The sequence below is a fragment of the Lemur catta genome, chromosome 3 (assembly GCF_020740605.2).
Source record: "Lemur catta isolate mLemCat1 chromosome 3, mLemCat1.pri, whole genome shotgun sequence".
Taxonomy (NCBI): Eukaryota; Metazoa; Chordata; class Mammalia; order Primates; family Lemuridae; genus Lemur; species Lemur catta.
In genome coordinates, this window is record NC_059130.1 from 56,113,022 (window position 1) to 56,137,758 (window position 24,737).

Sequence of the window (24,737 nt, forward strand, 5' to 3'; positions counted from 1 at the left end):
CAAGTATTGTGTATTCATAATAATTAAAAATGAAAAATATTGGCAAAAAATCAATAATCAGTACCATTCTATATATCAATGTATTAAGCAGGGTAGGTTAAAGGCTGTAATAGGTAACCCCCAAATCTCGGTTGCTTGACACAAAAGAGGGAATGGGTTATCAGTTTGGGCACTGCTGTGGTAGAGATGTTCAATTCCAATGGAATCTTTTAATGAATGTTACAAAATGCATTTCAGAAGTTTTACCCTGGAATTTGAAAATGGAAAGCATGATCCATTAGCTCCCAAGACCTTATTGATGAAGGATGGTCCCACAGGCTCATCTTTCAGGTTGTAACAGAATGAATGCTAAGCCTATTCTAGTAGGAGATCCAGGCGGCAGCATCAGAAAAATCTAAGGACAGAAAACAAATGGCACAGTGCTCATCAGCATGAAGCTTGTCCCAGCCCCTGTGGAACTGGTTGTAGTAACAGAACCTGAAGTATGAAGTGGGGCCATGAGAAGTTTGAAGTGGTGCACAAGGAGTGCTGCTGCAGTCCAACTGGTAACACCATTTGATCCACTTGTCCCCTCCAATGGGACAGCCCATCATAGAGTCTCTTTCAAGGTGCTATCAGCTGGAAACTCTACAAGGATTTAATAAATGAAAGGTGGTGGGAAAAACTACCTCCCATTTGTAATAGCATGTTTTGAGATCATAACTGATAGCCTTCATCTCCCTCTTATACCACTTGTCGTAGTATGTTCTTGCTGCTATGGCAAAATACCACAGACTGGGTAATTTATAAATAATAGAAATTTATTTCTCACGGTTCTGGAGGCTATGAAGTCCAAGCTCAAGGCAATGGCTGATTTGGTGTCTGGCAAGGGCTTGCTCTCTGCTTCCAAGGTGGTGTCTTGTTGCTATGTCCTGACATGGCAGAAGGGCAAGAGGGACCATGACACTCAACCTCTTTTATAAGAGCACTTAATTCCATTCATGAGGGCAGAGCACTCATGACATACTCATTTCCCAAAAGACACCACCTCTTAATGTTATCACTTTGAATATTAGGTTCCAAATATGAATTTTGGAGGGACACATATATTCAAACCATAGCATCACTCATTCTAGATTTCCTTAATCCTTAGTCAACACTTTGGAAGCTGCAATTTGCTTGTGAAGTGAACCAAACCTTCACCCTAAGAAGTCTGAACCCTTAGTTACCTGGTTTCTTTTTGACTATTGTTGCTGGTATTTATTGTCAGTTCAACATAGACCAGAAAAATCAAGCAATCCCCTGTGTTCCAAACATACTCCTCCACACCCCTACTGGGTAGAAATAACCCTAGTTCCTCATCATAGTCAAGGTAAATGATAACCACCAGTGTTATGGTTATATATTGCTGCTCAAAACTTAATGGCTTAAAACAATAAATACCTTATTGTAGCTAACGATTTAATTATAATGTCAGTCAGAAATTTGGGTCAGCCTTGGCTGGGTGACACTTCAGCTCTAAGAGGTTCCAACGGAAGACACTCTGTGGTATTCAGTTAACAAATGCTCTGGTCTGTAGGGTTCAGATGGCTTCACTCACGTTTGTGGCCTTGTTGGCAGTGGTTGGAGGCCTGAGCCCATTTATGAATGTCAACTGAAATGCCTAAATTAGTTCTTATCTCTCTAGCATTCTAGTCTTAGGGTAGCTAGACTTCTTACATGCAGATTAGGGACCCCAAGGAACATTCTTAGCCATTATTTTCTTTTCCATGGCTTTCCAAGAAATTAAAAAATGTCAGCCAACTCCAACATCCTTATAATTACCATGGACCCATACTTTTTAAAGCCCCATCACATAACCCAGTGCTTCATTTCCACCTGTATCTCATTCCAGTTCACGCACTTGTTAGGGGCTGCCACCTCCCCACTTATCAATACCACCGTATGGGGCTTCGTGCTCAGACCTCCATTACCACCTGTCTTAGTCTGAGTTCTCCCAAATTCAGAGCCTGAGACAAAGGCCCAAGTGAAGAGTTTTTTTTAAGAAAAATGATCCTAGGAGAAAATATAAAGGATCAGGATAGAGGATTGGGGAAGTAAAACAGGGAGGGAGAGAAGGCTAATTAAAAAAATAAGTTATTGGTCACTACTGTGGGTAACTGCTATTCCATCTCACTAGAACTCTCTGAAACACCTAATGAAATGCATCTCAGAATGAAACACGTAAAAAACAAAATGGAAAAGAATTTCCTCATTGGCTTCCATTATTATGGATGTTAACTTTCTTACACTTCTGGGTTGTACGTGGAAAGGTGTTGAGCAAATTCTTGCTGGAATGCCACGCTGCAGAAGCAACAAAGATATAAAGTACCAGCCCTGCTGAGAAGCCACCCAATGATACCTGTACAAACCTGCTGAATTGGTAATAACTGCAGAGGCCATAGTAAGATATAAGGCCAAGGAAATTTTTAAATTGTGTACAAGAGGTTTTCAATACACCTGAGAACCTCAACTCAGGGTATGAAATTATCTGACTATTCTAATTCCAGTGTTTGGATTTCTCTATTTGCAAAAAACCAAATTGAAAACATATTACTGCTGCAGCTAAGGATGGTCCCAAAAGATATTGGTGTAAAGAAGTGTTCCTGTGGACAGATTTTAAGAAGTTCAATGGGTTATCAATTTTGTGTAAAGGAAGAAGTAGCCTGCAGTCAGGTTACACACAGAATCTTGAGCAATGGTGAATGTTTTATCTGGTTGGCCTCGGCTTAGAAGGAGCACAACTGGAAGAAGATCAGAGATAAGGAGGTCTGTGGGTGAATCTATAGAAGTGGGTATATAAAATGGGCAGATTTTTATGTCTATGTCAATGTCCACCAGACAGTGTATATTTTAGAGAGTCACTGAACAATAAGGCAGCTAAAATGACCCATCCAGTAAATTTGAGCGAGTTTTTGTCCTCAGCTACCCAATGTTTGTACAAAGTAGACAGGATGGCAGAGATGGGATCTTTGCATGGACCCATCAGCCTGGGCTCCCTCTCACAGCAGCTAAACTCACTACATGTTAATTGTTGGCCTGAAAACAACAGAAATTGATACTGAGCCTTCAATATAATAACGTCCTTCAAGAAGACCAACTAGCCACTAGATGGCAGAGTGATCATACCATTCCAATGAACCCTGGCGGCGGCAGCAGTACATTTTTACTAAAATTAAAATAAATTCTCTGCTTCAGTGATTTCACCAGCACCTGTTCAAAGACTCATAGTGTCTGGTTTACCGTTGTAAGATCCTGCTAAACATCAGCTTAGAGAAATTTTTGACTTTACAATAAAGAGGCACAATGTGAATGTAACCACAGAATCCACAAGTCCTTATATGTCATCAAAAAGCTGCCAGCCTAACAGAAATTGGAGCCACTTAGAGATGTAGCTAAATTACATCGTGGGGCTGGGCATTGTCACTTGAAGTACCACATATAATTGTTGAACTAAAGGCCATTATATGCCAGCTAGAATTTATAGGCCTGGGAACCAAGGGGTTAAAAATAGGAGTCCGTCCCACTGACTCATTTAGGAATCTGAGATCCACTGCCCCACAACCTGGGTCTCTGCTAAACTAGAGGACCAGTTCTCAGTGGAGTTAAGTGGTATTTCTACCAGGGGTCATAGTAAGATTCCACGAAACCTGAAATGACAGCTGCCACCTGGTCATTTTGTCAACTTCATGTTAGTGGACCATCCAGCAGGCAGTAGAAGAGCTGGCTCTACTGGCAGGCTTAAACGACCATGATTTTAGTGAGGAAAAAGTACATAAGAGAAGCAGGGAAGAGATGTCTGGAACTCAGAGCATTTACTGGGATACTCTTGGTGCTTCCATGATTGGCAGCATAGAAACAGGTTTTCTGGTTCCTGAGGAATGATGTATGTCTCACCACCAGAAAAGCAACTGCTGATCAAGGATGAGCAAAATCTAGAATGGGTATAGGAGGCAAGGTCTTTTGACTATGAAATCAGTTGCAGCAATGAAAACTATAGCTTAGACTTTCCTGATGTGTATAATTTAAAAATATAAATAAATTATGACTAGCTACCAAATTGAAGAAGCTGGGATAGAAAAGAGTGAACTTTATGTGAGCTATGAGGGAATATGGGTGCAACACCCACAGCTTCTGTGAGGGCCATCTCCCCTTGTCACTCACCCTTTCTGCACATTCCAACGGCATCTTATTGCAAATATCAAAGATCCTTCATGTGAGGATTTGCTCTCAACCCACATGTGGCCAAGCCAGGAGTGTTAGGAGAGTATGCTTTCAGGAGCAGTCCGCATCCAGAGATTGAAGGAAGTTGGAGGAAAAGCACCCAGGTTGCTAACCTATCCTAAAGGCCGGTTTTACAATGTTTCCGAGAGTTACCGCAGGAGATCTCAGCTCCTGGTTCCCTCAAAGGGACCTGCTAGATGTGTTCCTATTTACTGGCTTCATTCTCTTCCAGTTTTCACTTTCCCACTCTTCTACCTTGCTTCTTGGGATCGCCATCCAAATAAATACCCCTTGCTCACAAATCCGTGTTTCAGGAACTGAACCTCAGAAAACAGACCTAAGAGCTCCTCTGTTCATTGTATAATAGAGATAAAAACCAGCCATCTTATAGGATTGTCATCAGGATAACATGAGATATTTAAGTTGTCCAGATCTTAGAATTCAGTTATTAAAAAGGAGCAATGATTGTGATGATGATTATGATGATGATTCATTCAGCAAACACGGAAGGACTATATAATGAAGTTATTGGGTTTAAATCTTAAGATTCAATTACTAGTAGCTCTATGATTTTGGACAAGTTAGTAAATATCTCTGTATCCTACCTCTTGGAAAACTGGAGGGAGATATTTGTTGGGAGAATTCAAATAGGGCAGTAAAGAAGTTAAAAAAAATAGGTGCCAAAAACTTTGTCCTTGCCTGTGAGTTAAAGTTCTCACCTACTGTAAAAGCAATAAACTTATGTGAGTGCATCTAACATTTCAGAAAATTAGCCTCAAAAGTCATATTGGGTTCCCCTGACCTTGCTTCCAAACTGGAGATATATGTCATCATATTTCAAATTAGGTAAAATACCATATACTTCGAACAATTGCAAACTATCTCCAAGTTCTCTTCTAGAAAGTTTGCCATTTCTGAGAAATCAGGCCGAGTACATCCAGCCTGTCCAGCAAGCAACCAATAGCTGGGAAATTCCCTTCATCATCTAGCCTAGTCACTGAATTAGCTTTATGGTTTCAGTTTCCAAATTCTTCCCCTTTTCACTTGGTTTGTATTTCACGTTCAAATTGTCTGCTTTAGGAGGAAGGAAGAGGGGGTGGAGAGAAAAGAAATCCCCAGGATTGGGTGAGGAAGAAGTATATCAGAAATCCTCACAGCTACTATAAATTAAGAAACAAGAACTTGAACTTGTACCGGGTTTGCATCAAAGCAGCTTTCTTACCAGCTCTATAAGATCTCTTCTGATTTTCTAGTCAAGGTAAGAAGCGGGCAAGAGAGGGAAGAGATTTTCAAGGTTCAGTTAGTTTTAAAAAACATTCTATGCAGGATAGGATGCAGCTTAGGCTGATGTGGTATATCGGACCTCAGTAAAGACTAAATTGTGGTGTTATCAGACAGGCAGCAGAATTCATTAAGAGCCAGTTACATTTGGCTTCCACTGAATTAGACACAAGCATGTGTGGGGACTAAACAGAGAGTTTGAAATGCCTTCAAGCTGATTTTCTCCGTTTGCCATTTTATGACCTACCAGGATCATAATTGTTACTTAAGTTACCTTTGTCTTTAGTAAAACCTAATTAAGCTGGTTCCAACTGCACCCTGAAAGTTTCAAGAAATATGATTGTATTATTACTTTTTGGTGCAAGACCCTATTTTTTATTTTTTAAATTTTGTTTTAATAGATTTAGGGGGCACAAAGTTTCTGTTACACGGATAAATTGTATAGTGAAGTCTGGGCTTTTAGTGTACCTATCACCTGAATGGTGTACATTGTACCTGATAAGCAATTTTTCATCTCACACCCCTCTCTCAACCTCCCCCTTCTGAGTCTCTAAGGTCTACTATGTAATTCAGTATGACCATGCATATCCATTGCTTAGCTCTCACTTATAAGTGAGAACATGCAGCGTTTAGTTTTTTGTTCCTGGGTTACTTCACTTAGGGTAATGGCCTCCAGTTCCATCTAAGTTGTTGCAAATGACATTATTTCATTCCTTTTCAGAACTGGGGAGTATTCCCTGGGGTGTGTGTGTGTGTGTGTGTGTGTGTGTATCACATTTTTTTAATCTGCTCATCACTTATGCTGTGATAAACATGTGAATGCAGGCGTTCTTTTCATAAAATGACTTCTTTTCTTTTGGGTAGACCCCCAATGCTGGGATTGATGGATTGAATGGTAGATCTACTTTTAGTTTGTTGAGAAATCTCCATATTGCTTTCTATAGAGGTTGTGTTAGTGGCCTCTAAGTGGAAGTTCATCCAAGTTCTTGGAGATCGGTGATCATCAGGAAAAGAATTTCAGGCAGGACACACCATGTCAGCCCAGTAAACAATAGCTTTTTTTTTTTTTTTTGAAAGCTAAAGTATCTCTTGGGATCTCAGGAGAAAGAGAGAACCAACAGAGCAGCTGCACCAGGAGGAAGTGGTGTGGTTTTCAGTCTTTTGAAGTCTTACTAATTGAGAGAAGGAATATTCAAAGCTAAGGGGTTGGCTTTTACTAAGAATTTGGGTAGTAATTCCGAGAATTGTTTTCTCTCCCCATTTTTATACTTTATATGGTTATCTCAGAATTTTCATGGTGATTTCAAGGGTGGAGAAGTTTTAAAAACACAATGTAAATGACATTATAATTACCCAAAGTTCATGTAAGGTGACAGAGATAGCTGACAAGCTGGCTGAAGCCTGTTCTTGCCTGTGGTGATCAGCCCCTCTAGTTAGCTTCCAGTTGAGGATTGTTTACTTTAACACCTGCACTTACTCTGCCAGCCCCTGCATCCAGTCTCAGCCCTGTCTCCTAGTCTCCTAGTCTAACCGTTGTAATAATATACATTCCCATCCACAGTGCATAAATGCTCCCTTTCCACTGCATATGCTCTAGCATCTTGTTTTTTACTTTACATTAATGGCCATTCTGACAGAAGTAAAGTGGTATCTCATTGTTGTTTTAGTGTGTATTTCCCTGATGATTAGTGATGTTGAGGGTTTTTTTCATGTTTGTTGGCCATTTGTTTCTCTTCTTCTGAAAAATGTCTGTTCATGTTTTTTATCCAGTTTGTAATGGGGTTATTTGTTTTTTTTCTTGCTAATCTGTTTGAGTTCCACATAGATTCTGGATATTACTCCCTTGTCAGATGTATAGCTTTCAAATATTTTCTCCCATTCTGTAGGTTGTCTATTTACTCTGTTGATCATTTCTTTTGCTATGCAGAAGCTTTTTACTTTAAGTCCATTTCATTTATTCTTGGCTGAAAGTTATTCAGATTAATAAGATTAAAGACAAGATCCCAATTCTTTCCGGCTTATAAGGTTTCTGTTGAGAAGTCTGCTGTTAGTTTTCCATTGTAAGTTACTCGATGCTTTCATCTCACAACTTGTGTGATTTACTTCTTCATGTTGACTTTGGTCAGTCTAATGACTATGCTCTTGGTGCCGTCCTTTTTTTCAAAACATCTTCCAGGAGTTTATTGAGCTTTTTATGTCTGCGTGTCTAAATCTCTCGCAAGACCAGGGAAGCTTTCCTCCATTATTCCCTCAAATAGGTTTTCCATGCTTTTTGCTTTTTCTTCTTCTTCTTCAGGGATACCTATGATTCTTATGTTTGGGCATTTTACATAATCCCATATTTCTTGCAGACTTTGTTCATCTATTTTGATGCTTTTTTCTTTATTTTGACTGACTGGGTTAATTCGAAAGCTTTGTCTTCAAGCTCTGAAATTCTTTCTTCTGCTTAGTCTAGTCTGTTGTTAAAACTTTCCACTGTATTTTGAAATTGTCTAAATGATTCTTTCATTTCCAGTTGTTTTTTTTTTTTTAATATCTACCTCTTCAGTGAATTTTTCATTCATGTCCTGAATTATTCTTTTTGTTTCTTTGCCTTGGCTTTCAAATTTCTCATTGATCCCATTGAGGTTACTGTGATCCATATTTTGAATTTCATATCTGATATTCTAAAAGTTTTCTTTTGATTGGAGTTCACTGCCGGAACTGCTGGAGAACTAATATAATCCTTTGGGGATATTGAAACAGCCTTTTTTTTTTTTTTTTCCATATTGCCAGAATTCTTATCGTGGTTCCTTCTCTTCTGGAACCTCTTCCCTCAGCTTGAAACAAATAGCTTTGTGGTTCACCTGTTCTCCTCCGCTGGGGACTCTGCTGTTCAGTGTAGAAAGGGAGAGGTACACTGCCTTTTGGCTCATGCAGGTAAGTACTCACTGTGCTGTTGCTGGCAATTTGGGGTGTTGGACCTCAGACCTCTGGGACAGTGTTCAGGTGCCAGTGCTGGTTGGCTAGGTTAGGTAATCCCAAGTACCCATGCCCCTGGCTGGCATGCTTGAGTCCTGGAGGGACCAGATGGAGACTAGGCTGGCAAACTTACCCTCAAGCCTTCCTGGGTTCAGGCGCTGGCTGTGATAGTGAGGGGTGGCGGGCTATCCTGCTCCATATCAATGCTCGGGCAGGAGAAGGCCGTATGCCCTGTGAGCCTGTGACAGGATGGCTGGGCCCCTCTTGGCAAGATTAGCAGAAGCAGGGAGCTGTGGGATGCACACGGCACTCACACCTCCCACTCTTAGCAATGACACCAGTCTCTGTCCTTTAGGTCACAAAAGTATCCAGATCCCCAGCTCCCACCCTGGCCTAGCTGCAGCAGAGGCCCAGCGTGTGCAGGGCTACCAGACTGGCTGTGGGCTGTGACTGAAATGCTCTGGTAGGGCAGATATAGTTCTGCCATGGACTTGCCACAGGGAGAGTAGGCTCCTCTCAGAGGAGACGGGCCTCTAAGGGAAAGAGCCACCCTCCCTCCATGGAGGTGGTAGTTTTTGTCTTTGGGGTACACAAATGAGCCCAGATTCTATTCTCCCTTCCTGGGCTGGCTGTGGCAGAGGTGGTAGAGAAAGCTCCGACTTCTCTATATATGCGGGGCTCCCAGAATGGCTGGGAGCTACCGCGGAAATGCTCCAGTGGGGGAGGGATCCTTGTGCCGGGGCCTTGCCTGTAGGCCTCTCCCGGGAGAGAGAGGCACCTAGGGGAGAGACTGCTAGTCCTGCCCTCCCTCAGCTCAGGCCGTAGTTTTTGTCTTTGAGCCACACAAAAATGCTTGGTGTGGCTTTTTAGAGGGAAAGAAGTAAACCTCAAGCTCTGTGGAAGCCTGGGTATGTATGATAGGCACTCTGTCAGAGCCAGGACAGCCATTCGCAAGTGCCCTGGCTTAATCGTCCCCTGTAGAACCCTCACCAGTCCTGAGCAGAAAGAGCTGTGGTGGCCTCAGCAGTAGTGGGTGGCAGAGGGCAGGAGGAGGAAAAGGCCCTGAATGGGCAGGGGCTGGTACCCTGGTCCCCACCGTCACAAGGGGCCCTCTGGCATGCTGCACTTTCCTCTGAGCTGGAAGCAGCCTGCCCTGAATGCCCAAGCTCTAGAGGCTCACAGTAACCCCAGGGCCCACCAGTTCCCCAAGGTTGCTGCTGTCCAAGTGGGTGCTGAGGAACATTGGCCGTGAATCCAGCAATATAGAGAATCAGGGGCTGAGATTCTCTGGTCAAGACAGATGCAAAAGTGTTGCCTGTTTGTGGAGGGAGGGAAATGAGCTGCACCATCTGTGCAGAGCCCAGGATCAGTGATCAGAGTACTACTGGGGGTATATCCTCCCTGCAAGCCTAGAACTGCCCATCCAGCAGCACACTCGTGCCATGAGCTCATGCTTGTGAGCAGAGGTGGCTATGTGTGCGGCACTGGGTTGTTGGAGGAGGGGAAGTCTCTAGCTCCATGTCGGCCCTTTCTAGGCTCCCGTTCTCCTTCTGCTCTGGGGTGGGGACACTGACCTACCCTATAGACTCCTCTCTGTACCTGCATCTCCACCGGGAGGGGTGAAGACAACTTGAGCCAGGGCCCCTTAGGTGCAGAAGAGTGCATGTTACACCTTCCTCTCTCCTGTAAAGCCCTCAGCACTTTCTAGTCTCCTTGCAGCAGCCCACCCTCCAGGAAGACTGCTGCTATCCTGTGTCTCTCTGTTTCTCTCTGATTGCCACAGTCCAAGAGAATGGTGGGGAATGTTCGTGTGGGATCCAGTGACAGGGAGACTAAGGGGCTTTGACTTCACTGGCAGGATAGAGGCACCCAGAATGTGCTTAGGCAATGTGGTGCCTGCCATCTCAGCTGGGATCCGTGGTGGGGTGCAGACTGATGCTTTGATCTCAAGATGCTATCAGTGTTTTGGTGGCAGCAGTCCCTGGATTTGTGAGGCTAGAAGGGCTCTCTGACAGATCAGGAGCTGGCAGACTGCCACAGGTTGGAGGGAAGGAAAAGTAGACACTCCCACTTACCCTTTCCAATAGACTCCAAATCCCTTGGGGGTCAGCCTCTGCCAAAACTTGCTCCTTCTTGTTCTTTTCAACAACTTCTTCCTATGGGATCTCTAGTAGAGATAAATTCTGGCAGCATTCCCTCAGTATTTCACTTGGGCTATGCTATTTTTCACCTGAAACTGTTTCTTCTTTTTAGGATGATCTGGCAGTCGAATCCCCTCCCTAAATCCTTTTTTAAATTCCAGAAGCTGAATGTGAATGCTTTGTCTTGCACTTCTGATGTAGCAGCCCTGCACTCTGATTGTATTATTTTCATAAGAAAGAGCAATTCATGAGATGCAATATAAATAGCTTAAAAGTTGAAACTCAGAGAAGTTTCGTGAAAACAGCAACAAACTTTTAGTCATTGTTCGACTTTGTTTGAAGGTGGATTTCTTCCTTTAAAAATAGTTTTGACTTAATTTGTTTGGTTTCTTGGCTCCTATCCTTACTGTTTATCCCCTTTTGTGTTGGATTCTGTCTCTACTACTCTGCTGCCTCTAAGATTATGAATCACTTAATTTAACATTGGCCTAACTGGATTCCTCAATACTATCTGGCAATTTTTTTCACTCCTTGGAATTCTCTTCTTTTGAATTTCTTACCTTGGCACGTGCTTCATGCATCTTGTACTTGTTTGATTTCCATTTATCTCCTTGATAAGATCCTTTTCCTTCAAACTCAAATAAAAAACAACACAAAATAAAGCAAAAGCAAACAACAATAATAACAACAAAAATAGCACAGAACCCGCACTAGAATTGTATGGCTGAAAACAGAGATGTTTTCTTTCAGGAATCCCATCACCAGCACTTCTGAGCATTTTCTCTATATTGCTTGGCATTTTCCTTCTTTGTATTTTTTTTTCTCTCCTTCAGCACTCTCTCTCCTTTTTGAGCTAGCAGTTATACTGATGTAAATAAATTTTTATTTAATCCCACTTTTTTAAGGAAACAGGCTTAGAGAGTTGAGTGAAATGCCAGTGTGATATGGATAGCCAGTTGCAGGGCTGAGGTTCGAAGTCAAGCCTCAGTTACTGCAAAGGCAAAATGTGCAATTTGTGTGTGTGTGTTGATCCCTTCTTGCATTGGTTTTATTTACAAATGAAACTCTCTTATGAAACTCTAAGAGAGTTAGGGAGAATGTATCCCCAAACAGGCTAAGTTATGAATGACAGAGCAAACAGTATGTGTGCAGCTCAAACACATTGAATCTACAATGATGTTTTAGAGATTGGACTTTCCTTAAAGCATTAAAGATGCTACTCAGATAACATTTAGGGACAACATAAAATGCTCTTTTTAAAAATATATGCACAGCACTAATGTTATTCATAAGGAAGTCTGAACACTCAAATTATTACTAGTTTCCTCCCCCATTAGCAAGATCATCCCAAAGCATAAGAGCTCATAAGTCCCCAATATCTGTTTATCTACCTAATTATTGTAGATCGTCACTGCAAGGTTTCCATAGCTTTCTAATTTAAAAATTATTCTGGCCCTTGCTATATACAAATCAGGCAACCAGAATTCTACAAATATAAGGTACCAATTGCATTGAAAGTAGCTTGGAATGGAAAGAGACTTGGTATTTAAGTTTCTAAATATATTGTGGAATTGCCTCTTTCTGGATAAGGCTTACACTAAACATTTTCTGAATCCTATGCTCTAGTGCTTGCTATGCCATTTGCAAATGGATCTCCTATTATCTGCTCCCAAGCAGTTTCTGTTTTAATTTATCTATCACCAAGATGATTTCCAGGGCATTAGCTATGAGGAAGGGGGGAGAATTGGTCTTTATAATTGTAAAAAAACAATTTTCACAGTCTGTTAGAAAAGAAATGGAGAACCCAAACCTTTTCATTGTAAGATTTCAGTGAAAGAAGAAATCAAGCAGATGATAAATTTTTAGCTTCTTTAGTAAATAATCACCTCTAACATAGAAGAAAACTGTTCTTTATAATAAGGCAAGGCAGAAAAGCAAACATTTGCTTCTGTCTCACGTAGCACAAAAATGTTTTACCAGAGACTCTTCAGGTTACAGGAATTCATGCCCAGAAGTTAGGAAAAAAAGTAGTTAAGCATTAATAAAGGAAGTTGTTTTACTCATTTAATCAATCATAAAATGATCATGCTTTGAAGTTTTAGTTTAATAAAGCACTTTAATAATGATGGAAAAAATTCCTTAAGAGATATATTTCTAAGAAGTAAACAGCTATGATTTGTTACATAATGCTGCATAATGACCTGGCAATATTCAGTGTAATGCAGTTTGACTGGACAGAGACCTAACTAGGAAAAAAATCCAAGTTGATATGGGGTAAAAGCAAAAAGAGCAATGTAACAAATAGTAGTAACAAAGAATTAATCTAGGGATTCAGGGAGGTAAAAACTGAGAAATATAAGTCAACCAAAAATCAGTGGAGTAAGAGTTAGACTCAAACTAGCAGTAGGTTGGACTCTGGAAATGGGTTTCCCTATGCCCACCAAATGTTTAAGAACCAGTAGGATAGCCTATGGGAGACCTATAAAGGGTCTAGGACCCATTTTACTGTGGACTTCTTTGGTATCAGTTTTTATTTAAAAAAGTTTTTTTTTTCAGAAACTTAGGTCATGCTTGGAAATAGTACATTCACAGCAAAATAACTTTCTCTGCGTAAACACTATGAATTATAGCCCATCTCATCTTTTCCCTTGCAGGCAAAGTAACATCTGGGACATGGCTCCAGAGATCTACATGCCGGACCCTGTGTGTCTCATTGAGAACACTACGGAGAAACTGACGGTTAATCCAGAAGCTTTGGAGATCCTGTCTGCTATTACACAACCTGTGGTGGTGGTGTCTATCGTGGGCCTCTACCGCACAGGCAAATCCTATTTGATGAACAAACTGGCTGGGAAGAACAAGGGTGAGTGGCAGCAGCAAAGCTCTGCAAAGTCCCTTCTGTCCACCCACATGGTCAGCATCCAGGGTGGCAATGTGAGGAGAGAAAGTTACAGATGAGGATGGATATTGAAAACCAGTGTTTAGGCCACAGCTGGTCTTTCTATCTTCTGGGAGATGAAGGGCAGCTAATTGTTCCTGATATAACACCTTTTTTTTTTTGCCTTAACATTTCCTTGGAAAAAGCATAATATGTTTCTCTCACAAAGGGTAAGACATCAGTGAAATAATTTCCATATATAGAATTATAAATTAGCAAAATTTTAGTAGCACAATATTATTTTAAAAAGTCAAATTTCTAACCTGTATTTGATATTATTTCCCCATTCCTCTGTTGTCATTCAGATCAATACTGGTTGTACTCTCTGCTGTTTCCTCATCTTGCTTTCCTTAAACCCTAGCTCAGTAACCAAGAAAATCCCCTATTCCAGAGTCCCTTCTCTATTACAACCTCTCCACTCCCCTGGTAGGCTTCTCTGTTGGCTCCACGGTGCAGTCTCACACCAAGGGAATCTGGATGTGGTGTGTGCCTCATCCCAAGAAGCCAGACCACACTTTAGTTCTGCTGGACACTGAAGGTCTGGGAGATGTAGAGAAGGTAAGGAAGGAGGATTCCTTTTTTTAACTTCCTCATTTCTGGACACTCTTTATACAGGGAGTTTTTAGGTTTATTTTTCTAAATCGTACTTGTACTTAACCAAAGTACATCTCCATTCTTTCCCCTTTCTATCTTTAATAGTCAGAGTTTAGAAGCCTGAAGTGAGAAAATACATTTATAAGCAAGAATCAGTACTGAGAGAACTGCACTGATGTTGAGCTAGGCAGTTAACCCAAATGCATAAAGATGGTGCAAATGAAATCACTGTTACCTGGACCCACACATTATACTGGTTAATAGTGGGCTCTGGGCTCAGATGAACTCATGCTAAAATCAGGGCTATGGCAATTGTAGCTCTCTGACTTTGACAAGAGAAATAAGTCTCCCTAAATCTTTTATTTTCCCTTTGGTCTTTTTCAACTCATTATTTGAACAGTAGATACATGGACCTTTTCTAATTTTATGCTTGTAAGTATTGAACAACCAGCTCACTGGATAAAAAGAAACAACAACCTTGATTTGTAGCACTTGACTATTTCCTGAAGGCTCCCATCATAACTGATTTCAAGCTACCCAAGTGGAGACACTAACCTCAGTCTTTGGAAGGGATGTACACAATCTACTGTCACGAGCTGGTGTGAGCTGGCTCCAGCGTACAAATGCATCTTTCTCTTGAACCTCCATTGTTTTTTATGGGTTTTTTTTGCTTGTTTAGTTTTGATTTGCCAAGATTCAAAGATGGTAAGCCATAATTTGAGCTTCAGCTTCCTCACCTACAAAATGGAGATAGTAATTATAAACCATGTCAGAATGATTTTTTAAATTAAATAAAATCAGTCATGTGAACTGCATTATGGATAATCATTATTCAATAGCATAGATATATTTATGGTAAATATAAGCCAATTTTGTTTTGTGCTCTGAAAAACCTTGGCTTTGAGTACTCGGATAACCCCCACTAACTTTGACTATACACTTTGCAAATATCTAACAGTGATTATAAAAGGGACTGGTGAGTTAACAATATATGGATGGGTATAAAATTATTATATCAGTGTTAACAAGAGAAGTACTCCGAGTTCACATTTTTGACAATTGTTTTTGTTTGTCTGTCTGTCTGTTTGTTTGTCTTCTTTGATGTTAGTAGATCAGGAGCCTATTTTTAAAGATTGCTCATCTGGGAATCCCAAGAGTCATGACTAAAATTTGTTCTGACTTCTAGGTTGACAAGAATGATACCCAGATCTTTGCACTGGCAATCCTCCTGAGCAGCACCCTTGTGTACAATACCATGCACAACATTGACCAGGGGGCTATCGACCTCCTGCAGTATCCTTTTGTGGTCTAGGATGGCACCAAAATCAGAAAGAACTCCTCTATTCACCGGCTGTGTGTCTGTAAGTCCTTGTGAATGACAAAAACAAAAACATGACAAACATTGAAAGTACAAAGAAAAGAACTCTTATAAACTCTGATAAAATTGTGATTTGGTTAAGACCCAAAGGAAAATAAAGGGCTGGAGAGATGCAGAATTAAATATGGGCTTGGATGCAGTTCTATCTCTGCCAGTTTTGCTTAATTGTATCTCAGCCATGTGACAGAACTGACAGATCTGCTCAGGACAAGAAACTCACCTGACCTCGATGGGGCTGAAGATGCTGCTGACTCTGGGAGCTTCTTCCCAGACTTAGTGTGGACTCTGAGAGATTTTTACTTAGGCCTAGAGACAAATGGGAAACTTATCACAGCAGATGAATACCTGGAGAATTCACTGAGGCCAAAGGAAGGTAACGGGGACTTCATATTTGAAAAGATGGAGAAAAGTAACCTAAGAAATTATCTCTTTTGTGTATGTGGTTAAATTTATAGTTTTCAATATTTACTTACCTAGATCTACAAAATAAATAATGATTATTAATTTATAATGAACAAATAAATTCAATATTAAATTGCATTACTCCTTTGTTATTAGAACAAATTTCTTTTTTTTCTTTATCTGATTAGTTATCTTTTATCTTTTTGCTTAGAGTTTATGAAGATATATTAAACTGTGTAACATCAGGAAGAAGGAAATTTATCTTAGGCAAATGGATGAAAATTCTATACTGAATAAATTCTATTTTTCCTTCTCTAGATAGCAATCAAGGAATTCAGAATTTTAATTTTCCCCGTCTATGTATACAGAAGTTCTTTCCAATAAAGAAATGCTTTATCTTTGACTCACCCACTCACCGAAAGAAGCTCAGCCAGCTTGAGACACTGCATGATGATGAGCTAGATTCTGAATTTGTGCAGCAAGTGGCAGAATTCTGTTCCTACATCTTCAGTCATTCTATGATTAAGACTCTTCCAGGAGGCATTAAGGTCACTGGATCTTGTAAGTACTATTTTTAGGATTTTCTGTCAATTTAATGTGAAGAATAAGAGACATTTATAAGAGTGTACTTGCAGTGTCAATGTTGACAAATACAGAGGCAATTCCTACCATGAAAATTACATGTATCTTTTTTATTAAGTTCCAGTGGGTATCAAACATATTTCTAGTGTTTTTTAGTAATGCCTCAAAGCTACATGTAATAGGAACACAATCTAAAGATAAGATAAAGTCAAAGAAGTTTACCCATACGTGACTCACTGTTGAACTAGACTAAACCATGTGGGCTGGCAGCATTTGTTCAACAAATATATTGGATCCTTATTATGTGTCACAGCCTTTGATTGGCAGAAGAGGAGCAAGACATATATGTTCCTTGTAGAAATGGAACTTGATTGAAACAAACATTATACAAAGGCCAAATTATCTAGAATTTCTTTTAGAACCCTAAAAGAAATCTAAGTAGACTTCTTGGTCTGGTTTTTCCTCAGAACTCTGTAATAATTGCTACATTACAGAGGGAAGTTGAGTGGAAACAAAGGAAGTAAAACAGGAAAGTTCCAACAAAGAGTAAGGGAAACCTGGTCTGAATTACTCATTTTGCACTTTTTCAGAAAAGGATAGCTCTCATACTAGCTTAACCATACTAAAGTGAAAGAGAAAAGGGAATTCCAAAGAGAATGGAAAATTGAGGATGAGGGAAAAAGAAGGGAAGATTAAAAATGCAAAGGCCCATAGCATTCTAAATAAATATGCATGACTTTTATATTATCATCTCCTCATTTCTCTGTGGGAAAAGGATGAAACATGTACAATCATTTACATCTTGAGATTTCCTCTATTTTCTTCTTTGAACACAGTTGCTTTTCCCAAAGAAGGAAAATCCTGGCTTCTTGATCATACAATTTCTCAAAGGAACTTATGTGGGCCACTTGAACACCATCCAGAATACTGAAAATTTCAGGCTATTCACTGTTAAACGTACATTCCCAGAATTATTAATGTAAGTCATGCCTTCTTTCTATGCAAATAATATAAGCATTTCTTTTTTCTGTGAAGGTCTAAAGAACCTGGTGATGATCTATGTCAATGCCATCAGCAGTGGGGATCTTCCCGGCATGGAGAACGCAGTCCTGTCCTTGGCCCAGATAGAAAACTCAGATGCAGTGCAAAAGGCCATTGCCCACTATGACCAGCAGATGGGCCAGAAGGTGCAGCTGCCCACAGAGACCCTCCAGGAGCTGCTGGACTTGCACAGGGCCAGTGAGAGAGAGGCCGTTGAAATCTTCATGAAAAACTCTTTCAAGGATGTGGATCAGAAGTTCCAGAAGGAATTAGAGGTAATGACTTTTTTTTCTAGTTTGTGGGGATAAGGGTCAATAGAAGGCAAAGTATTGCTATGAATGGTAAAATAGTAGTTAATTAAGAAAAGCAGTTGCTACTAGACTGGAAAACAATAAGAATCACTTATGAGGCCATGATATTACTTTTATTCTAAAAACAAACAAACGTAACTACTCCGGGCCTTATAGATTCTGAAGTTTTCACACATGTATACAACATATCTTTACCATGTTATACCCATAGACTACATTTGAATTAATTTTATTGTTTTAAATAATCATATTTACAAAGTATTAATTAACTTTCCCATTTTATTAATCAAGCATACAGAATTACGAATTGGATCCACTAAAATATGATGTATCCAGGTTTAATAAAATAGGCTGATCTCATTCCAGCCCATTATTCTATTCCACCTTCTCATTGGAAATCCAAGGCCTAGTAAAACACTGAAGTGAGGAATGTTGTAAAACAGTAGGCTGCATTTAACATTAGCATGAGGCTAGAGGTCTGTGGTCTGAATATCACACCTAAAGCAGAAATAACAAGAAAGGGGAGTTTTGGGAGATTTCAAACCCAAAAGTAAATGTCATTTTTATATAGAGTGTCATCCTTGAAACTTTTCCAGTTTGGTGGGAAGAATATAGTCTTGCTTGCATTCCTCTACATTTCTAGAAAAAATATAGATTCTTTTTGAGAATCATTTCCAGAAATACTGAAGTATCACTAACATCTTTGCCATGGATTGTTGTCTCTTTGAAGACCCTACTAGAAGCAAAGCGTAATGACATCTGCAAACAGAACTTAGAAGCATCCTGGGATCGTTGCTGGGCTTTACTTCAGGATGTTTTTGGTCCTCTAGAAGAAGCAGTGAAGCAGGGGATTTATTCTAAGCCGGGAGGACATACTCTCTTCATTCAGAAGACAGAAGAGCTGAAGGCAAAGTACTATAAAGAGCCTAGGAAAGGAATACAGGTATCCCTAGTTTTATCTATTAATTGTGGAAAATTGCTGGGAGGCTTCTTTAAAAACCAGTGAGGACAGGAAGAAAGGCCTGTATACAGGCACACAGATGATGTTTATGTCTCTGCCTAGTAGTAGTGACTCCTTCGTTGAATAAGTATTCATGGAAAAACTATGTGCCTGGTATTGGTTTTCCTAACACAGAATTTACATTTTAATATTAGCTATGGAATTAAATTGAACCATCATCATAATCACCAGACTTCTATTGCAACCATCAGCATTCATTGCAACAAAGGTATCTTTTTGGTTACACAGGACAGAATCTCAATAATTAAAACTAATTTAAGAAAAATTGGTAATCCATTGGTTTACACAAACCAAAAGCAAAAGGTTTTAATTTAGTTTCAAGTATAGATACATTCAAGAGTTTAAATAACGCTATCAATTGTCCTCCTTCCTTCTTTCTTTCCAATCCCCAATTCATTTTTCCGTTTCTTTTTCCTACTGGCTTCATTTCCAGACAGGCTAACTCTACATGACAATGAAGATGACATCAACAGGACCAAGCTGAGATAGTCCTTAGTGCCTTTGTCTCAGGGGAAAGGAAGCATCTTTTCCCCAGCATGTATCAGTCTTTGAAACACCCAAGCATCATCAGTTTCCTCCTTGCCGTATTTTTCCACCTGTGAACAAGTCCTTTGCATCTAGTGGCCTTGGGCGCTCTGACTGACCAGCCTAGAGGCATGCCCAAACTTGTGTTAATCGAGGACAGCCTTGAGTAACAGTTCCACCAAGTGCAGGTTGAGCACCTCCTATGGGAATAAGATACTGGAAGGAAAAAGAAATAAAGATGTTTACAACATTCCTAATCACCATTTCCTACTTTTAACTGTATGTTTTTGGGGTTGCTAGGCTGAAGAAGCTCTGCAGAAATATTTAAAATCCAAAGAGTCCGTGAGTAATGCAATTCTACAGACAGACCAGGCTCTCACAGCAAAGGAAAAGCAGATGGAAGGTGAGAAGAAAACAGAAATGATGCAAGAGAGAAAAGGAATTCCTATAAATTTGAAATTACTCTCACCTGGCCCTCATGGGATCATTAAACTAAAGCAAGAATGGCAAACACGTCCTGGCTCCTCAGGCAGTGTCCGAGTGTGGCATGATCAGCTGCAGTATGGCTGTCTGGGAGGGAAAAACAACCCCAGGGAATATTCCCCATGAAGTTGAAGCAATAGCAAATAAGAGTGGGAGGCAGAAGGAAGGGGCACATTAATCCTGGAGAGATTTGTGTTTTTACTCTTTCTTCTCAGAGGCGCGTGTGAAAGCAGAGGCTGCAAAGGCTGAAGCACAAAGGTTGCAGGAGCTTCAAAGGCAGAACCAGCAAAGGATGGAGGAGAGGGAGAGACTCCATCAGGAACAAGTGAGACAAATGCAGCTAGCCGAAGAAAAACAGCAGGCAGAGCTACGGAGGATGCAGGAACTTCGGATGCAGGTATTGATCAATTGTTTCATCTCTCCCCTGTCTGTAACCATGGGAGCATGGAGCAGAGACAGACCAAGGGGCAGGGTGGGGGAAGGCAGCATAATACTGTGGCTCAGGGGAGGGACTCCGGCACCAGACTGCCGGGGTGCAAATCCAAGCTCCACCTCTTAATATATATATGGTTTAGGCAAGTTATCCATCCTGTCTGTGCCTCTTTTTCCTCTTGTGTAAAATGGAGACAGTAATAATACCTATTCTATAGGGTTAGTCTGATAATTAAATGAGTTCATATTTGTGCTTAGAATGGTGCTTGGCGCAGAGTAAGCACTCTATATTGTTAAATAAAAATGAAGGCATTTCTAGCCTGTAGTAATTAGCCTTTCCTCTTAACTCATTAACTGCTCTGGACAATCTTTTGCTTTTGTCATAGATACCTTGTTAAATTAATTTCATATTATTGTGTCTATGCCCATCCTTGCCGTGATCATCTGTGGTTCTGAATGCTTTTAACTTGCAGAGTTTGTTTCATCCAGTCCTTTAGTTTTATTTTCATTCAATAAGCAGTAGTTGTTATTTACCAAGCACTGTCAAAGCACTTTACATGCATTATTCACTGTAAAGCAGAACTATTGTGTCCTCATTTTTCAGATTTAGTTCCCAAGAGAACTAAATGCCAATATATCACACAGCCTAGCAAGTTATCAAAAATGTGCCTCTTAGTGAGTAGTTTCTGCAGTGTTTTTGCTTCTTCACATCTGGTGTGAAATTCCTATGTCAGCACCCTAATGAGACAAATGCCATCCTAATTCTTCCCCTTGGTTGTCAGTCTACCTGTAGGTACTAGTTTTTCAAGAGCTATTCCAAGAAATTTCTGAGATTGCAGCTGTTTCCTGAAGAGCAGTATGAGCAACCTGTGGTTTTTGATCTCAATCTTTTCTTCTACTTCTGCCACCAAAACTTTGGTTACCTGGAACAGATTCTCTCATCTAAGGTGCAGACATCTCACCTGATTTTGATGTCACCTAGACACCCTGTTTTTGTGTTAGCCTCCTCTCTTAAAAATATATCTAACATTCTCCTGTGTGTGAATGAGAATTGAAGTCAACATGTGACTACGATTGTCCAAAGAAATTGTGTAGTATAAGGGGAGAGGGAGACTTGGGATGGAATTCTAGGGACAACAACGTTTCAGGGATTGAGAGATGACAATGTTTCTGGAGCTAGAGAAAGAGAAGGAGAGTGAATAATTACAGAAGTAAGTTGAACACACATGAATGGAAAAGAGATATTCAGGGACTGTCTATTGCTACTGTGGAGTAATATAAGTAAGGACAATGAATGACTTATGCAACCAGAAAAAAGTTTGATCTTACTTTTTGCTAAACTTTAATAGTTTGTATTTATCACTCTTTAGAAAGAGGCTGAAGACCGCAAAGCGGCATTGGAAGCTGAAATCAGATGTCTCCAAAATCAGGTCCAGCATTTCCAGGCTAACTCATCGAATGATCAGTGTATCTTACTCTAAAGTCTAAGCACTGGAGCTTCCCTTTCTTACTCTTTTGCACTGAAGACACAAAGGAACAAGAAATTATAGAACTTGGAACAATCAACATTTAAATAAAGTTTATAATTATTACATCAAACTTTTGTATACAGTTATAAGGTTATGATGCTGGTATCTGGTAAAATGTACATCTCAACAGTCCAATAGTTTAAATGATGATTGCTTCCTTGAAGAGATTATGAATTATATAATAAGGGACATTTTATCACTGCTTTTATTTGGGGTTTATATTGGGATGGTTCTACCCAATGCCACCTGTCTAAATTTCCATATTTGTCTCAGGGTATTGTAAACTATCTAGGAGGTGTCATCCACATAGGCTCAGTCACATGGAACTTGGCCAAGGTCTTGGGCTCAGCTGGGTATCACTCCTGCTGATGGTCATGTGCTGGATGCTGTCAGAAGAAAGCACAGACAGTAAAGTGGAAACAATGTGTAGTTCTCAACGAGGTGGAGGCTACTATTCTGTGAGCAGTGGCATGATTCCGCAGCATGGTCAATAGACCACCTACATAGAGCAATTCCAAGCTGAAAGCCAATAATGTTATAATAAAATAGAGATCCATCAGAAAATGAAAGGAATGTGGTGATAGATATGTTAATTTAATCTTTCCACTTTGTATTCAAAAATCATAACACCAGTGTGTACCCCATAAATATATACAATTATAATTTGTCAATATATAATGCAAATTTAAAAAGAAAAAAGAAATCTGAGGGGCTGAACACAGAGGCAAGTTGACTAAATGAAATGGACCGACACAACTAAAGGGTGAAGGCTCCTTGGTTTCACAGGTCTTTGAAGAGATAGGCCCTGCGTTAATTGCAGAAATGTCATTTCTTGGTAAGCCAGGATTGAAAATTATGAGCTCACAAATGAAATAGGCTCAGAATTCCTCATAGAAAATTATAAAATGAGGCTACTTTTGTTATACCATGGCTCATTTTTGGAGTATATATGTCATGTTGGTATCATTTGTCAAAAATTTAAAAATAGAAAGGTATTACCTAAATATGTAAGGACTTGCCACACAAAAAGCACTTAATTTTGATCAAATTCATTTTTATTTTTTTAAATGGAAAACAAGAAAGACCTAACGGAAGAAAACACCAAATTTCTAATTGCATCGAAACCAATAAAACCTTATGGAATAAAATAATTAAGAAGTATTATTGAAATTCAAAAGAAAAAACTTTTAAATGTAACTGAAATACACAAAACTTATAAAAATAGTCAGAAATAAAATTGTCAATACACTTAAGTCAATATATATTTAATATATATCAAATAAATAGAATGTATTTGGGAGAAGTAAATTTATTTTAAAATTTATATGAAAAAGGCACAAGCAAAAAAACACCCAATGCAATTCCAAAAATTAATAAAAATAACAAAGGGGGAGGACTAGCTTAAAACATACTTTAAAACATCCTAGTAATTAGCAAAGTAGAGAGGGATATGAATATTCAAGCAGTAATAAAACAACCTTTAAAGTTTAAAAATCAGTTCAAAGTCAAACATACATTCAGTATGTGATAAAGCTGATATTTTATACTAGTGAAAGGACGTGAAATATTTAGGTAATTGTATTTAGACTATAGGTAGTGATCTGGGCAAAAAAAAGGTTCCCTTATAACTTATACCAATATAAATTTCAGGCTAGGTGTGGTGGCTCACACCTGTAATCCTAGCACTCTGGGACTCCAAGGCAGGAGGATCACTTGAGGTCAGGAGTTTGAGACCAACATGAACAAGAGCAAGACCCGTCTCTACTAAAAATAGGAAAAATTAGCCAGGCGTTATGCTGAGTGCCTGTAGTCCCAGCTACTTGGGAGGCTGAGGCAGGAGGGTAACTTGAGCCTGGGAGTTTGAGGTTGCTGTGAGCTAGGTTGATGCTACGGCACTCTAGCCCTAGCAACAGAGCAAGGCTCTGTTTCAAAAAATTAATTAATTAAATAAAATTTTTAAAATAAAAATTCAGATCAATCAAGATAGAAACATGAATATATAACTATAAGTTATATAATATCAGAGAGTTTAAAAAAATATTGGAACAGGGAGGAATTTTCTAAGTATATCATAACGGGAATGCTTAAAGGAAAATAATAGTAAATTCAGCTACATAATAAAAGACATCCTTCATAGGAAAACATAGACAAAGGAAAAAGACAAATGACAAAAAGACGAATAAATTTTAATTCATGTCACAAAAAGAATATAATTTCTTAAGCCACAAGGGTACATTTTAAATAAGTGAGAGAAAAAAATGTCTCATTTAAAAATGGGCAAATATATAAGAAGAAAATAAAGATATTCAGTTGCAGTGATAATATTGAATATGCAAATTGAAACTATGAGGCATCTGTTTCACCTCTACCATATGCCAGGAAAAACGCGTTTGATGGTACATGGGATTGACAAGAGTTTGGGGAAACCAGAAATTTCTCACATTTGCTAGCAAGAGTGCAAATTTTACAATTATGCACCAAAATATTAAACATACACACTTTTGATCCAGTAAATCCACATTTAGGAATTTGCCTTATAGACTTATTTACTTATGTGCAAAATGACATAGGCAATAGGATGTTTGTTGCAGCATTGTTGCATAACAAAAATTTGCAAACATTAGAGTCTCTCTGTAGCAACTGGTAGTAAGAATTGCAAATTCTGACACATGGAAAATATTCAAAAAATGGTTGTTGAACTGAATGGATTCTCCTTATCAAAATGAAAATTGCTTCATTTGACATGTTTATGTTTATCTATAATTATAAAAAATACAATTATTGAGATATTAACATAATAAGGAAAGATATATTTTTAAATTACCACACCTTGAAGTATTGATAATTTTTTTTGGGTGGTAGTGGGATAAATACTA

The 24,737-nt window shown here is 39.3% G+C and overlaps 1 protein-coding gene across 2 annotated transcripts; it reads left to right on the forward strand.

The window, feature by feature from the left end:
• The first annotated feature begins 5,374 nt into the window (after positions 1–5,374).
• GBP5 (guanylate binding protein 5) lies at positions 5,375–21,931 on the forward strand. 2 transcript variants are annotated; one of them, XM_045547581.1, is made up of 11 exons: positions 5,375–5,500; positions 13,280–13,488; positions 13,994–14,121; positions 15,344–15,450; positions 15,712–15,908; positions 16,256–16,498; positions 17,555–17,835; positions 18,602–18,814; positions 19,718–19,820; positions 20,116–20,297; positions 21,703–21,931. In XM_045547581.1, exons 2-11 carry the CDS (start codon positions 13,299–13,301, stop codon positions 21,811–21,813), a joined length of 1,755 nt encoding a protein of 584 aa, XP_045403537.1. In that variant the 5' UTR covers positions 5,375–5,500; positions 13,280–13,298; the 3' UTR covers positions 21,814–21,931. The 2 variants fall into 2 exon arrangements, with proteins under 2 accessions (XP_045403537.1, XP_045403538.1); XM_045547582.1 differs by lacking the exon at positions 5,375–5,500 and adding an exon at positions 8,331–8,442.
• Positions 21,932–24,737: the final 2,806 nt, after the last annotated feature.

Coding starts and splice junctions, on each gene's coding strand:
- GBP5 (XM_045547581.1), top strand. CDS start 13,299: ATGGCTCCAGAGATCTACATGCCGGACCCTGTGTGTCTCATTGAGAAC. Junction 15,451..15,711: donor GGGGCTATCGACCTCCTGCA/GTATCCTTTTGT, acceptor ATTGTATCTCAG/CCATGTGACAGAACTGACAG. Junction 19,821..20,115: donor AAAGGAAAAGCAGATGGAAG/GTGAGAAGAAAA, acceptor CTTTCTTCTCAG/AGGCGCGTGTGAAAGCAGAG.